Source organism: Pristiophorus japonicus, unplaced genomic scaffold, assembly GCF_044704955.1.
Source record: "Pristiophorus japonicus isolate sPriJap1 unplaced genomic scaffold, sPriJap1.hap1 HAP1_SCAFFOLD_158, whole genome shotgun sequence".
NCBI classification, from domain to species: domain Eukaryota; kingdom Metazoa; phylum Chordata; class Chondrichthyes; family Pristiophoridae; genus Pristiophorus; species Pristiophorus japonicus.
In genome coordinates, this window is record NW_027251257.1 from 894,550 (window position 1) to 907,730 (window position 13,181).

Genomic DNA, 13,181 nt, shown 5'->3' on the forward strand with positions numbered 1-13,181 from the left:
GGGAACTGGTGCTCTCCACTCTCTGTCCTGTGACAGTGGGAACTGGTGCTCTCCACTCTCTGTCCTGTGACAGTGGGAACTGGTGCTCTCCACTCTCTGTCCTGTGACAGTGGGAACTGGTGCTCTCCACTCTCTCTCCTGTGACAGTTGGAACTGATGCTCTCCACTCTGTCTCCCCTGACAGGTGGAACCGGTGCTCTGCACTCTTTCTCCTCCGACCGTTGGAGCTGGTGCTCTCCACTCTCTCTCCTGTGACAGTGGGAACTGGTGCTCTCCAGTCTCTGTCCTGTGACTGTTGGAACTGGTGTTCTCCACTCTCTCTCCTATGTCAGTTGGAACTGGTGCTCTCCACTCTCCCATCCAGTGACAGTGGGAACTGGTGCTCTCCACTCTGTCCTGTGACAGTGGGAACTGGTGCTCTCCACTCTCCTGTCCTGTGACAGTGGGAACTGGTGCTCTCCACTCTCTGTCCTGTGACAGTTGGAACTGGTGCTCTCCACTCTCTGTCCTGTGACAGTTGGAACTGGTGCTCTCCACTCTCTGTCCTGCGACAGTGGGAACTGGTGCTCTCCACTCTCCCGTCCTGTGACAGTGGGAACTGGTGCTCTCCACTCTCTGTCCTGTGACAGTGGGAACTGGTGCTCTCCACTCTCTGTCCTGTGACAGTGGGAACTGGTGCTCTCCACTCTCCCGTCCTGTGACAGTGGGAACTGGTGCTCTCCACTCTCTGTCCTGTGACAGTGGGAACTGGTGCTCTCCACTCTCACTCCTGTGACAGTGGGAACTGGTGCTCTCCACTCTCTCTCCTGTGACAGTGGGAACTGGTGCTCTCCACTCTCTGTCCTGTGACAGTGGGAACTGGTGCTCTCCACTCTCTGTCCTGTGACAGTGGGAACTGGTGCTCTCCACTCTCCCGTCCTGTGACAGTGGGAACTGGTGCTCTCCACTCTCTGTCCTGTGACAGTGGGAACTGGTGCTCTCCACTCTCACTCCTGTGACAGTGGGAACTGGTGCTCTCCACTCTCTCTCCTGTGACAGTGGGAACTGGTGCTCTCCACTCTCTGTCCTGTGACAGTGGGAACTGGTGCTCTCCACTCTCACTCCTGTGACAGTGGGAACTGGTGCTCTCCACTCTCCCGTCCTGTGACAGTGGGAACTGGTGCTCTCCACTCTCTGTCCTGTGACAGTGGGAACTGGTGCTCTCCACTCTCACTCCTGTGACAGTGGGAACTGGTGCTCTCCACTCTCTCTCCTGTGACAGTGGGAACTGGTGCTCTCCACTCTCTGTCCTGTGACAGTGGGAACTGGTGCTCTCCACTCTCTGTCCTGTGACAGTGGGAACTGGTGCTCTCCACTCTCCCGTCCTGTGACAGTGGGAACTGGTGCTCTCCACCCAGAGCCCACCTCCCCCGGACAGCCCCACATGGGCAGCTGCCCCCCGCTCGGGGAAAGGCCGGAGCCGCAGGTTGTTGTTCGGGGCCTGAGGCCCACAGCGGGTGTGTGTGAAGCGGGTAATGCGGAGTGTGGTGTCCCGGGCGGGCGGGGCCTGGGCCCGCACTCGGTGTGTGTGAAGCCCGCGTCCCCCCGGGGTTTATTAACCCGCTCCCTCCGCCCATCTCTCAGCCGCTGCCTCAGACACAGCCGGCCCACCGCGCATGCTCAGCTCACACTGCCCGGGTGATTGACGGCGGCTCCGGGCCAATAGGAAGAGCGGGGGCGGGACTGGAGGACCGAGCGGGCGGGCGGTCCTCCAACCAATCGGAGTGTGCGAGGGGCGGGGCTGAGCCCGGAGCGGCGGCGGCGACAGTCGGTGGGGCCCGGATGATGTGGGACACGAGACGGTGGGTTGTCGGCGCGGGGCAGGAATTGGAGCCGCGAGTGGGGCTGGTGAGCTTCATAAACCCCTGGTGTAGGGCCCAGGGCCCAGTAACAGGCCAGAGGCTGGGCCCGGCTTTGGGCCGCCCGCGGGGACAGGGCCTCAGGCTCCCAGGGACACCCACACTCAATGTATTCTGGAAGCAAGAAAAATGGGAGACTTTCTGAAGCAAATGGTCCAATTTAAAGGTGACCACAAACCTGTGAGGGGCGGGGTCAGCTGATCAATCTGTTCCAGGATTAATAGCAGTATAGAGTACAACAACAAGCTGATTATGGTCAACCTTTATCAGTCACTAGTTACACCTCACATATTGAGGCTTGGGCCCCATTCTGGGCTCCACACTTTGAAAAGTTCATCAATAATAACTTTCAAAACGATGAATGTTTCAAAGGGGAAATGTTCCAGTGTTTTGGGGTAGGTGCAGGGGCCCCAAGTTTCTGCACGCGGCAAAACAGGCACCCCTCCGAGCTGGGCGCCCGTTTTTCGCGCCGGAAACTGCGCTTGGGAAAAAAAACGCGCTATTGTCGAGCGCTTTGCAGCTCGATGTCTGCTTGGCGCGGTGCACAGGGGGCGGAGCCTACCACTCGCGCCGATTTTCTAAGTAGGAGGGGGCGGGTACAATTTAAATGAGTTTTTTTTGTGCCGGCAACCCTGCGCGTGCGCGTTGGAGCGTTCGCGCATGCGCAGTCTGAAGTAAACATTGGCACTCGGCCATTTTAAAAAGTGCTGCAGAAAAAGTGAAAATTTGTTTATTGAGCCCTTGCAAAGGCTTGCACTTTAATTTTCTTGATATTTCTGTGTGTGCGGGTGAGGGAGTGCATTCTGTAATTAAAGATAGACTGTGATAAACGGGACACATGCACTTGTTTGAGACTATTCAAATTCTTTGTAGCTGTTCAATTTTTAACATTTTTTAATAAAACCACATTGCCCGTCCATGATCAGCACTGAGGCTTCTTGCAGCTTTCTCCCTCCCTCCTCCTGCCGTCAGTCGGGCCCGACGGCAAACTGCTGCCTGAAAGGCCTGCCTGAAGCACTTTCACACAGGTCGGAACATGGTTTATTTTATCTTTTCTTTGCTTATAAATTTTTATTCAAGTTGGAATTATTTGTATAATATTTGTACAAGTATAACTAAGGATTTATTGTAGAATTTAATGACTTCCCTTCCCCCCACCTCCCCCTGTTCCCGACGCTTAATTTGTAACCTGCACCTGATTTTTTAATGTGTAGACAAGGTTTTTTTCAAGCCTACAAAAATCTTCACTTGCTCCATTCTAAGTTAGTTTGGAGTACATTTTCACTGGAAACTTTCAAATCAGGCGTCAGTGGCCGGACATGCCCCCTTTTGAAAAAAAATTCTATTTAAAAGTGAAACTGTTCTACCTGTCTAGAACTGCAGAAAACTTAAATGTGGAGAATTCCGATTTCTAAGATACTCTGTTCTCCACCAGTTGCTCCTAAAAATCAACAGCAAATCATGTGGAAACTTTGGGGCCAGGGAGCGGCTCTTTCAGTGAGTTGGACAGGTTTGATGGACCGATTGGTCTCCTCCTGTGCTGTATGGTTCCCTGAAATGGTGACAGTCTGAGAGCATCTGTCTCAGAAGGTGAAATGCTGAGTGGTAAGGGAGAGCCCATCACCAAAACAGGGAGATATTACAGATTTAGGGAGGGTCAGAGTGTATAAAGAGGTGACGAGAGCACAGGCACCCAGACAGAGTCAGCACCTTCAGGGGAGCACTGATCCCAGCCACAATGATTAAGAAGTTGCAGATGACACTAAAATAGGCTGTGTGGTTGATAATGAAGAAGAAAGCCGCAGACTGCTGAAAGATATCAATGTACTGGTCAGCTGGGCAGAACAGTGGCAAATGGAATTCAATCTGGATAAGTGTGAGGTAGTGCATTTGGGGAGGGCTAACAAGGGCTAACACATTAAATGGTAGGACACTGAAAAGTGCAGAGGAACAAAGGGACCTTGGAGTGCAGGTTCATAGATCCCTGAAGATAGCAGGCCAGGTTGATAAGGTGGTTAAGAAGGCATACGGAATGCTTATCTTCATTAGTCGAGGCATGGAATACAAGAGCAAGGAGGTGTTATGCTTGAACTGTATAAAACATTGGTTAGGCCGCAGCTGGAGTACTGTGTGCCGTTCTGGTCACCACGTTACAGGAAAGATTGATTGTATTGGACTGGGTGCAGAGAAGATTTACAAGAATGTTACCTGGACTGGAGAATTTTGGCTATGAGGAGAGATTGGAGATACTGGGTCTGTTTTCTTTGGAACAGAGGAGGCTGAGAGGAGACCTGATTAAGGCATATAAGATTATGAGAGGCCTGGATAGAGTGGATAGGAAGGCCCTGTTTCCCTTGGCAGAGGGGTCAACAACCAGGGGACAGAGATTTAAAGTAATTGGTAGAAGGTTTAGAGGAGATAGGAGGGCAAATTTCTTCACCCAGAGAGTGGTGGGGGTCTGGAGCTCACTGCTGAAAGGGTGGTAGAGGCAGAAAGCCTCACCGCATTTAAAAAATATTTGGATGTGCACTTGAAATGCCGTAACCTGGAGGACTACATAAGAGCTGGAAAGTGGGATTTTGCTGGATAGCTTTTGGTCGGCCGGCGTGTATAGAATGGGCCGAAATGGCCTGTTTCCATGCTGTAAATTTCTATGATGTCCTATCACATACTCCCAGGGCAGGAACAGCACAGATTAAATACAGAGTAAAGCTCCCTCTACACTGTCCCATCAAACATTCCCAGACAGAGTCAGCACCTTCAGGGGTGGAGAGGGAGGAGAAGCAGTTAGTGTGGAACTGAACCCAGCCAGAGTCAGCACCTTCAGGGGTGGAGAGGGAGGGGAAGCAGTGAATGAAGAAATTAACCCAGCCAGAGTCAGTGCTTTCATGGAGGAAATATAGTTGGAGATGGTGCGATGGGTTTGGATTTCTGCAAAGGGAGGAGGGAGAGTGTGGGAGATGGGGATTTACAGCTTTGGAGAACAAGAGACTCAGACCAAACATTATCAAGATCTGACAGAGTTACTCAATTCATCAGCATCTCAATATACACTGTCTCATCAAACACTGTCTTTCGGGATGAGAGGTTAAACGTAGCTCCCGTCTGATCTCTCAGGTTGACGTAAAATATCCCATGGCACTATTTGGAAGAAGGGCAGCGGGGTTATCCCCGGTGTCCTGGCCAATTTTCCACATGGCAGACTGGTCACGAAAGTAAAAGCCCATGGGATGCAGGGCAAAGTGGCAAGTTGGATCTAAAATTGGCTCAGAAGTAGAAATCAAAGAGTAATGTTTGATGGGTGTTTTTGTGACTGGAAGGCTGTATCCAACAGGGTTCAGTGCTGTATCCCTTGCTTTTTCTGGTACATATCTATGACTTGGAATTGAATGTTGAGGGTATGATTAAGAAATTGCGTATGACACTAAAATAGGCTGTGTGGTTGATAATGAAGAAGAAAGTTGTGGACTGCAGGAAGATATCAATGTACTGGTCAGGTGGGCAGAACAGTGGCAAATGGAATTCAATCCGGATAAGTGTGAGGTAGTGCATTTGGGGGTAACAAGGCAAGGGAATACACATTAAATGGTACGACACTGAAAAGTTTAGAGGAACAAAGGGACCTTGGAGTGCAGGTCCACAGATCCCTGAAAGTCGCAGGCCAGGTGGATAAGATTGTTAAGAAGGCATATGGAATACTTGCCTTTATTAGTCGAGGCATGGAATACAAGAGCAAGGAGGTTATGCTTGAAATGTATAAAACACTGGTCAGGCTGCAGCTGGAATACTGTGTGCAGTTCTGGTCACCACATTACAGGAAAGATGTGATTGCACTGGAACGGGTGCAGAGGAGATGTACAAGAATGTTACAAGAATTTTGGCTGAGGAAAGATAGTCGATGCTAGGTCTGTTTTCTTTGAGACAGAGGAGGCTGAGGGGAGACCTGATTGAGGCGTATCAGGTTATGAGGGCCTGTATAGAATGGATAGGAAGGCCCTGTTTCCTTTGGTGGAGGGGTCAACAATCAGGGGACATATATTTAAAGTAATTTAGACGAGATATGAGGGCAAATTTCTTCACCCAGAGAGAGATAGGGGTCTGTAACTCCCTGTCTGAAAGTGTGGTAGTGGCAGCAAGACTCGTCACATTTAAAAAAAATACTTCGATGTGCAATTGAAGTGCTGAAACCTACAGGGCTACGGACCAAGAGCTGGAAAGTGGGATTTGGCTGGATAGCTCTTTGTCGGCCGGCACGGATACAATGCGCCGAAATGGCCTCTTGCTGTGCTGTAAATTTCTATGATTCTATGAAACGCTCCCAGGGCAGGTACAGCATGAGTTAGATAGAGTAAAGCTCCCTCTACACTGTCCCATCAAACACTCCCAGGGCAGTTAAGGCACAGGGTTAGATACAGAGTAAAACTACCTCTACACTGACCCATCAAACACTCCCAGGGCAGGTACAGCACGGGTTAGATACAGAGTAAAGCTCCCTCTACACTGTCCCATCAAACACTCCCAAGGTATGTGCGACACTGATGCTGAGTGAACCGAGGAATGGATGAGGGTTTCAGCAGAGGCTGAGCTGAGGCAGGGGTGGAGACGGGCGATGTTACGGAGGTGGAAATAGGCGGTCTTGGTTATGCTGGGGATATGTGGTCAGGGCATTCTGGGTAAGATCGTCCGTCAGTTTCATAGAATGAAACAACACAGAAGGAGGCCGTTCAGCCCATCATACCCATGCTGACTCTATGGTAGAGCTATCCAGTTAGTTACACTCCGCTGCTCTTTCCCCATAACTCTGCAAATATTGTCCCTTAAGTATTTATCCAATTCATGTTTGAAAGTTACTATTGAATCTGCTTCCACCACCCTATCCGGCAGTGCGTTCCAGATTGCAACAACTCGCTGCTTATAGAATGTTCCCTCATGTCGCCTCTGCTTCTTTTGCCAATCACCTGAACTCTGTGTCCTCTGGTTACCGACCCTTCTGCCACTGGAAAGTGTTTCTCCTTCTTTAGTCTATTAAAACCGTTCATGAATTTGAACACTCTATCAAATCTCCTCTTAACCTTTTCTGCTCCAAGGAGAATAACTGCAGCTTCTCCAGTATTTCCCCATAACTGAAGTCCCTCATCCTTCGTACCATTCTCTTCTACACCCTCTCTAAGGTGTAGACATCCTTCTGAAAGTGTGGTGCCCAGAATTGAACACAATGTGTCAGCTGAGGCCTAACCAGTGTTTATAAAGGTTTAGCATAACTAAACATCAAATGCTGATATTTGTGTGATGGGTTTAGACGGGCGAGGTTTATCCAGTCAGTTGGATGTGAGCTGAAACATGTGCACTTGGAGCGGAGAGCCAGGGACACGCTGTGTAACCGGGCACAGACACTCTGCACAGCCCACACATCACTTGTTTCCCACTTGGCCCAGAAGGAATATATGAAATGCAACAATTTACTTGATTTGATTTAAATAGTTTAGTTCATAAATTTAATCATGCTTCTCTATATTTATTTCTTAACTTAGATTCACGGCCTCATTTTATTTCTTCCTCTGAGCCTCTCGGCTTCATCTGTCAGTGTAATGTTGGTGAGTGATGATTGATTAACCTGGGAACCAACAGGAAGAGAGCTCAGAGGCCGGAGGGCCCAGGGAGCAGCGTGTTCTGCAACCAATCGCGGTGCTTGAGGGGTGGATCCTGAGTCGGCCAGTCAGATGAGTCAGTGTGAACCCCTGTTAAATAATTTATCTTTTAAAAGTTAAATTGAGATTTCTTTTGTCAACCAAACAGTTTAACATTTGTCAGTATTTTATTTCCCTGGAGTGGAGTTCCTATTATAAGTTTCAGACACTTCAGTGCCAAGTGGAGCAGGTGTTTAAAGGTACAGAGATTGATTTCTCATTATGCATCTTTAGTAGTTAAACAAAAATCCTTCTTGTTAGTACTGAGTCACATTCTTCACTGGGGTAGATGGCTGGTGGCTTCAGCCTTTAAAATACGCATCCTCTTGGTCAAATCCCTCCAAGGCCTCGCCCCTTCCTTTCTCTGAGCTCCTCCAAGCCACCAACCCTCTTAATCAGGAGAAACAATTTTTAATGACAGAAGGGTCGGTAATCAGATGATTGGCAAAAGAACGATGCTAAATGAGAGGACAAATTAAGCAGTGAGTGGTTATGGCCTGGAACACAATGCCTGTAAGGGTGTTGGAAGCAGATTCACTTGTAACTTACAAAAGAGTTGGAAAGATTTGCAGGGTTATGGGGCAAGAGCAGGGGAGTGGGATTAATTCTACAGCTGAGGAGGGGCAAGAGAGGAAAGAATGTCCCAGAGAAACCAGAACTGTGTTCAGAATTTCTATCCTGCACTGACAGTGATGACTTTTGTAAATAATGAGGACAGATTGCACAGACTAGGCTTGTATTCACTTGAATATAGAAGATTAAGGGGTGATTAAATTGAGGTGTTTAAGATGATTAAAGGAGTGCATGTGGTAGATAGAGAGAAACTATTTCATCTGGTGAAGAGGACAGAACCTTAAAATTAAAGCTAGGCAGTTCAGGGTGATGTCAGGAAGCACTTCCTCACACAAATGCTGATTGGCTGTTTCCCCTGGTTGGAGAGTCTCGAACCAGGGGTCACAGGATATGGGGTCGGCCATTCCTTGTCGGCCACCCCAATGTTGGGGAAGTCCAGAACCAGGGGTCACAGTCTAAGGATAAGGGGTAAGCCATTTAGGACCGAGATAAGGAGAAACTTCTTCACCCAGAGAGTGGTGAACCTGTGGAATTCTCTACCACGGGAAGTAGTTGAGGCCAATTCACTAAATATATTCAAAAGGGAGTTAGATGAAGTCCTTACTACTCGGGGGATCAAGGGGTATGGCGTGAAAGCAGGAAGTGGGTACTGAAGTTTCATGTTCAGCCATGAACTCGTTGAATGGCGGTGCAGGCTAGAAGGGCTGAATGGCCTGCTCCTGCACCTATTTTCTATGTTTCTATGTTTTTTCCTCCTCCTTCTTGGGCAGTCCCTCGGAGTCGAGGATGACTTGCTTCCACACCAATGAGTTCTGAGGTGACTGATGCGTCCAATGCGGGACCTACAGTCTCTGCCACAGGTGGGCAGACGGTGGCTGGAGGGATGGGTGGGTGGGGTGCTTGGGTTGTCGTGCGCTCCTTCCGCTGTTTGCGCTTCAAGACTGGGATGAGGAAGCATTTCTTCATTGTGAATCTTTGGCATTCTCTACCCCAGAGGGCTGTGGATGCTCAGATTGATAGACTTTGAGACACCAAAGGAATCAAGGCATATGTGGAAAGTGGAGCTGTAGTACAAGATCAGCCTTGATCTTACTGAATGGCAGAGCAGGCTCGAGGGGCTGTATGGCCAACTCGTTCCCCTACTTCTTATGTTCTTAAATGGTGGAAGAAATCCGGAACTTTGTTCCTCGTAAAACTGAGGCAGGGGGCCAATTGAAAATTCCAAACTGAGATAGATAGATTTTTATTAGGCAAGGGTATTAAGAGTGATGGAACCAAGCCAAGTAGACAGAGTTAAAATACTGATCAGCCACAATCTAAGTGAATGGCGGAACAGGCTCAAGGGGCTGAATGGCCTATTCCTGTTCCGACTTACCATGGTGACTTTTGTATACAGCTTTACAGGGGATTAAAGGGGGAGGATATGCAGACAGGATTAAACCTGGGTCCCTCCTGTTCCTGTGACTCAGTCACACTGGGTGTTACCTTTACCAACTGAGCCATTGGGAGGAGGGTCCAATGACCCTGCTGGAAAATGCACATGTGAGGCATCAGGTGAGGACAGTGGAATCGCCTGTCGACACTCACTGTCGAGATTCACACATGGAGATTGGGCACATAAGACACATATTGGAGAGAAACTGGTGAGTATAGAACTGAACCCAGCCAGAGTCAATACCTTCAGGGGAGAAGAAGGAGGGGAACCAGTGAATGTATAACTGAACCTAGCCAGAGTCAGCACCTTCAGGGGAGGGTAACCAGTGAATGTAGAACTGAACCCAGCCAGACTCAGTACCTTCAGTGGAGGGGAACCAATGAATGTAGAACTGAACCCAGCCAGAGTCAGCACCTTCAGGGAGGGGAACCAGTGAATGTAGAACTGAACCCAGCCAGAGTCAGTACCTTCAGGGGAGGGAAACCAGTGAATGTAGAACTGAACCCAGCCAGAGTCAGTACCTTCAGGGGAGGGGAACCAGTGACTGTAGAACTGAACCCAGCCAGAGGCAGCTGTAAGATTCCAAAATTTGTGGAAACCCCCCCAGTGTTTGGACTCACTGAAAAGGAAATTCGATTTGGGACTATTAAGCAGAAAGTTTGGGATCCTAAAATGCCCATGGAAGAAATCTACGAGTTTTAACCAACTTTGGGATTTTAAAAAGGTGCATGTTGGGTCTGAGAAAAGGGCTGCAAGACCAGGGGTGGGTTCAATCTCTGAAAAACCAGTTTGGATCTTGGAGCTAATCAAGCTGTCTGGGGATATTGAAACTAATCAAATTGTCTGGGGAACTGTTTACCCTCGAAACCTGCCCCCTGGAAGACATTTACATTTCAACAATCGATCCAAGGAAGTACAGTTTTAGTCCAAGCACAGAACCCATCCAACACATGTATAATGCTAATCACCTTTCCGGCCTGCATAGAAAGCTGGGACCCAGGCAGATAACTCGACACCAGAAGCTAACTTTAACAATAGCTGGGAGTTCATCAACTCAGAAATGTCATTCAACGCCAGATTAAAACTCTTAATCAAGTTTCCAGAAGCTGGGCAGCAAACCTTAAACTAAATAAATCTTAGATTTGGCGCAAAGATTAAGGAGCCTCTCAGAGTCTAATTGAGGGCCTATCGTACCAAGAGGACTATTCTCTGTTCTGACCATCACAGAAAGAACTTTTCTGACCAAGCACTTCGGAACAACAAGATCGAGAGCACACAGCGAGAAAACGCAGGAAGAAACATCGCGATATCGGAGAAAAGAACTCGCCCCAACTGGCTTTCAATGCGCAGCAGAGGTCTTCTACCACATCTGGGGTACGGCAAGTCAAACAGGATATAACCAAAGAACCCTGAAACCGCAAAACAGCCCTAGCTGTCAAAGGAAAGGATCTGGTGAGCATGAATCCCTGGAGCACGAGAGTTTGATCTAGTTAGAGAGTGAGTGGGAGGTATTTCTGTAGTGTTTATTATCTGTAATAAAGTATTCCCCATTGTTTAGGACCTTTTGTAAGATTTTACAATTTTATTGGAGTGTATTTGTGTTATTTGCTTTCTTGAATAAAACCCAAACCTTCTTTGTACAAAACAGTTGTCTGCTGCACTTTATCACACCCTGATTAATAAATCCAAACTTAGAACCAGGGAGTGGGAGCGACTCGCAACCGCTCTGGTCAGGAAGGCAAGCTGACAGACCCACTACCCCCTACACAGCACCTTCAGGGGAGGAGAGGGAGGGGAACCAGTGAGTGTCAAACTGAACCCAGCCAGAGTCAGCACCTTCAGGGAAGGAGAGGGAGGGGAACCAGTGAGTGTCGAACTGAACCCAGCCAGAGTTAGCACCTTCAACGAGAAGGAAAAAATGTTGGCGATGATGTAATGGGTTTGGATTTCAGCACGAGGATAGGGATAGTGTGTGTGACTGAGATTTACAGCTGTGGGGACACCAGATTTTGTGTACCATAGAAACTAGAATTGACACTTCTGAATTTCTATCCTGTCCATACAATGTTGACTATTGTAAACTCCTTTTACAGGGTATTAGAAGGTGAGATTTACAGACGGGAAGCTCGAACCAACGATCACATCAAGATCTGACAAAGTCCCTCGATTCATTCGGACCTGAATATCATCGACCTTCGACTGTGAAAGGAGAAATGTTTGTCTGTTCTGTCTGTGGGAAAAGATTTCAAACATCCGTGTGACTGGAAAAGCACCGAGACACACACACACAACCGAGTGAGAGTGTTCCAGTGCACTGACTGTGGAAAGAGCTTTTAACCAGTTACACAGCCTGAAAACATTGCACCATTCACAGCGGGTAGAAACTGTAAACGTGTTGTGTGCGTGGATGAGACTTAAACTGATCGTCGAACCTGGAGGGACGCCTGCACCATGGAGAAACCGTGGAAATGTGGGGACTGTGGGAAGGGATTCAATTATCCATCTGAGCTTGAAGCTCATCGACGCAGTCATACTGGGGAGAGGCTGTTCACTTGCCCCATGTGTGAGAAGAGATTCACTTATTCATCCGATCTGCTGAGACACCAGCGAGTTCACACTGGGGAGAGGCCGTTCACCTGCTCCGTGTGTGGGAAGGGATTCACTCAGTCATCCAACCTGCTGACACACCAGCGAGTTCACACTGGGGAGAGGCCATTCACCTGCTCCATGTGTGGGAAGGGATTCACTTGTTCATCCAGCCTGCTGACACACCAAGTTGTTCACACCAATAAGAGATCGTTTAAATGTTCTGACTGTGAGAAGAGCTTTAAAAGCAGAAATCATCTGATGATGCACCAACTCACTCACACTGGGGAGAGACCGTTCACCTGCTCCGTGTGTGGGAAGAGATTTACTGACCCATCCAACCTGCTGACACACCAACGAGTTCACAATTGTCTGCAGGGGTTGGATTCTGCTGTTAATCACATCGGGACTGAACCGTGTTCATTCTGACAGTTGGGCTTTATTTCTGCTGTAACTGGGCTGGAGTTTAATTTTCTGGATATCTGACAAATAAATCGGATTTGGTTTCAACACAGTGAGTCGATTCCTTGATTTCTCTAAGATAAGTGGGGATTAATTAATATCCTGTTACCGACTGTTAAATGAAGGAGAAAAGGCCCAAAAATGGAACAAAGACATGTCCTTATGTGACACGACCTCAGGATCCCCGAAAGTGTTTTACAGCCAATGAATCTAGCTGCCACAAACAGCAATGTGATACTGGCCAGATAATCTGTTTTAGTGATGGTGGTTGAGGGCTGATGGGGCCTCAATTGAACGACTCATCTGAAAGATGGCAACTCTGACAGTGCAGCAATCCTGTGCTGAATCTGCCTCGAGAGTGTTTGATGGGACAGTGTAGAGGGAACTTTACTCTGTATCGAACCCATGTTGTACCTGACTGCAGAGTGCTTCAGGCAGACACTTGGTGTTCAGAATACCCCATTCCCCAGCACTGACATCCGTCACCTCGATGAGAACATCATTTAACCCAAAGATAGAAACCCATCAGTTTCTCCCCCG

At 48.3% G+C, this 13,181-nt stretch overlaps 1 protein-coding gene across 11 annotated transcripts; it reads left to right on the forward strand.

Moving 5' to 3' along the window:
• The first annotated feature begins 1,767 nt into the window (after nucleotides 1-1,767).
• On the forward strand, nucleotides 1,768-12,689 carry LOC139243032 (zinc finger protein 664-like). 11 transcript variants are annotated; one of them, XM_070870634.1, is made up of 5 exons: nucleotides 1,774-2,064; nucleotides 2,825-2,926; nucleotides 7,430-7,492; nucleotides 10,821-11,045; nucleotides 11,687-12,689. In XM_070870634.1, exon 5 carries the CDS (start codon nucleotides 12,045-12,047, stop codon nucleotides 12,606-12,608), a length of 564 nt encoding a protein of 187 aa, XP_070726735.1. In that variant the 5' UTR covers nucleotides 1,774-2,064; nucleotides 2,825-2,926; nucleotides 7,430-7,492; nucleotides 10,821-11,045; nucleotides 11,687-12,044; the 3' UTR covers nucleotides 12,609-12,689. The 11 variants fall into 11 exon arrangements, with proteins under 11 accessions (XP_070726741.1, XP_070726742.1, XP_070726735.1 ...); XM_070870638.1 differs by having other exon boundaries at nucleotides 1,774-1,887; XM_070870641.1 differs by lacking the exon at nucleotides 2,825-2,926 and having other exon boundaries at nucleotides 1,772-1,841.
• Nucleotides 12,690-13,181: the final 492 nt, after the last annotated feature.

Coding starts and splice junctions, on each gene's coding strand:
- LOC139243032 (XM_070870640.1), top strand. CDS start 12,045: ATGGAGAAACCGTGGAAATGTGGGGACTGTGGGAAGGGATTCAATTAT.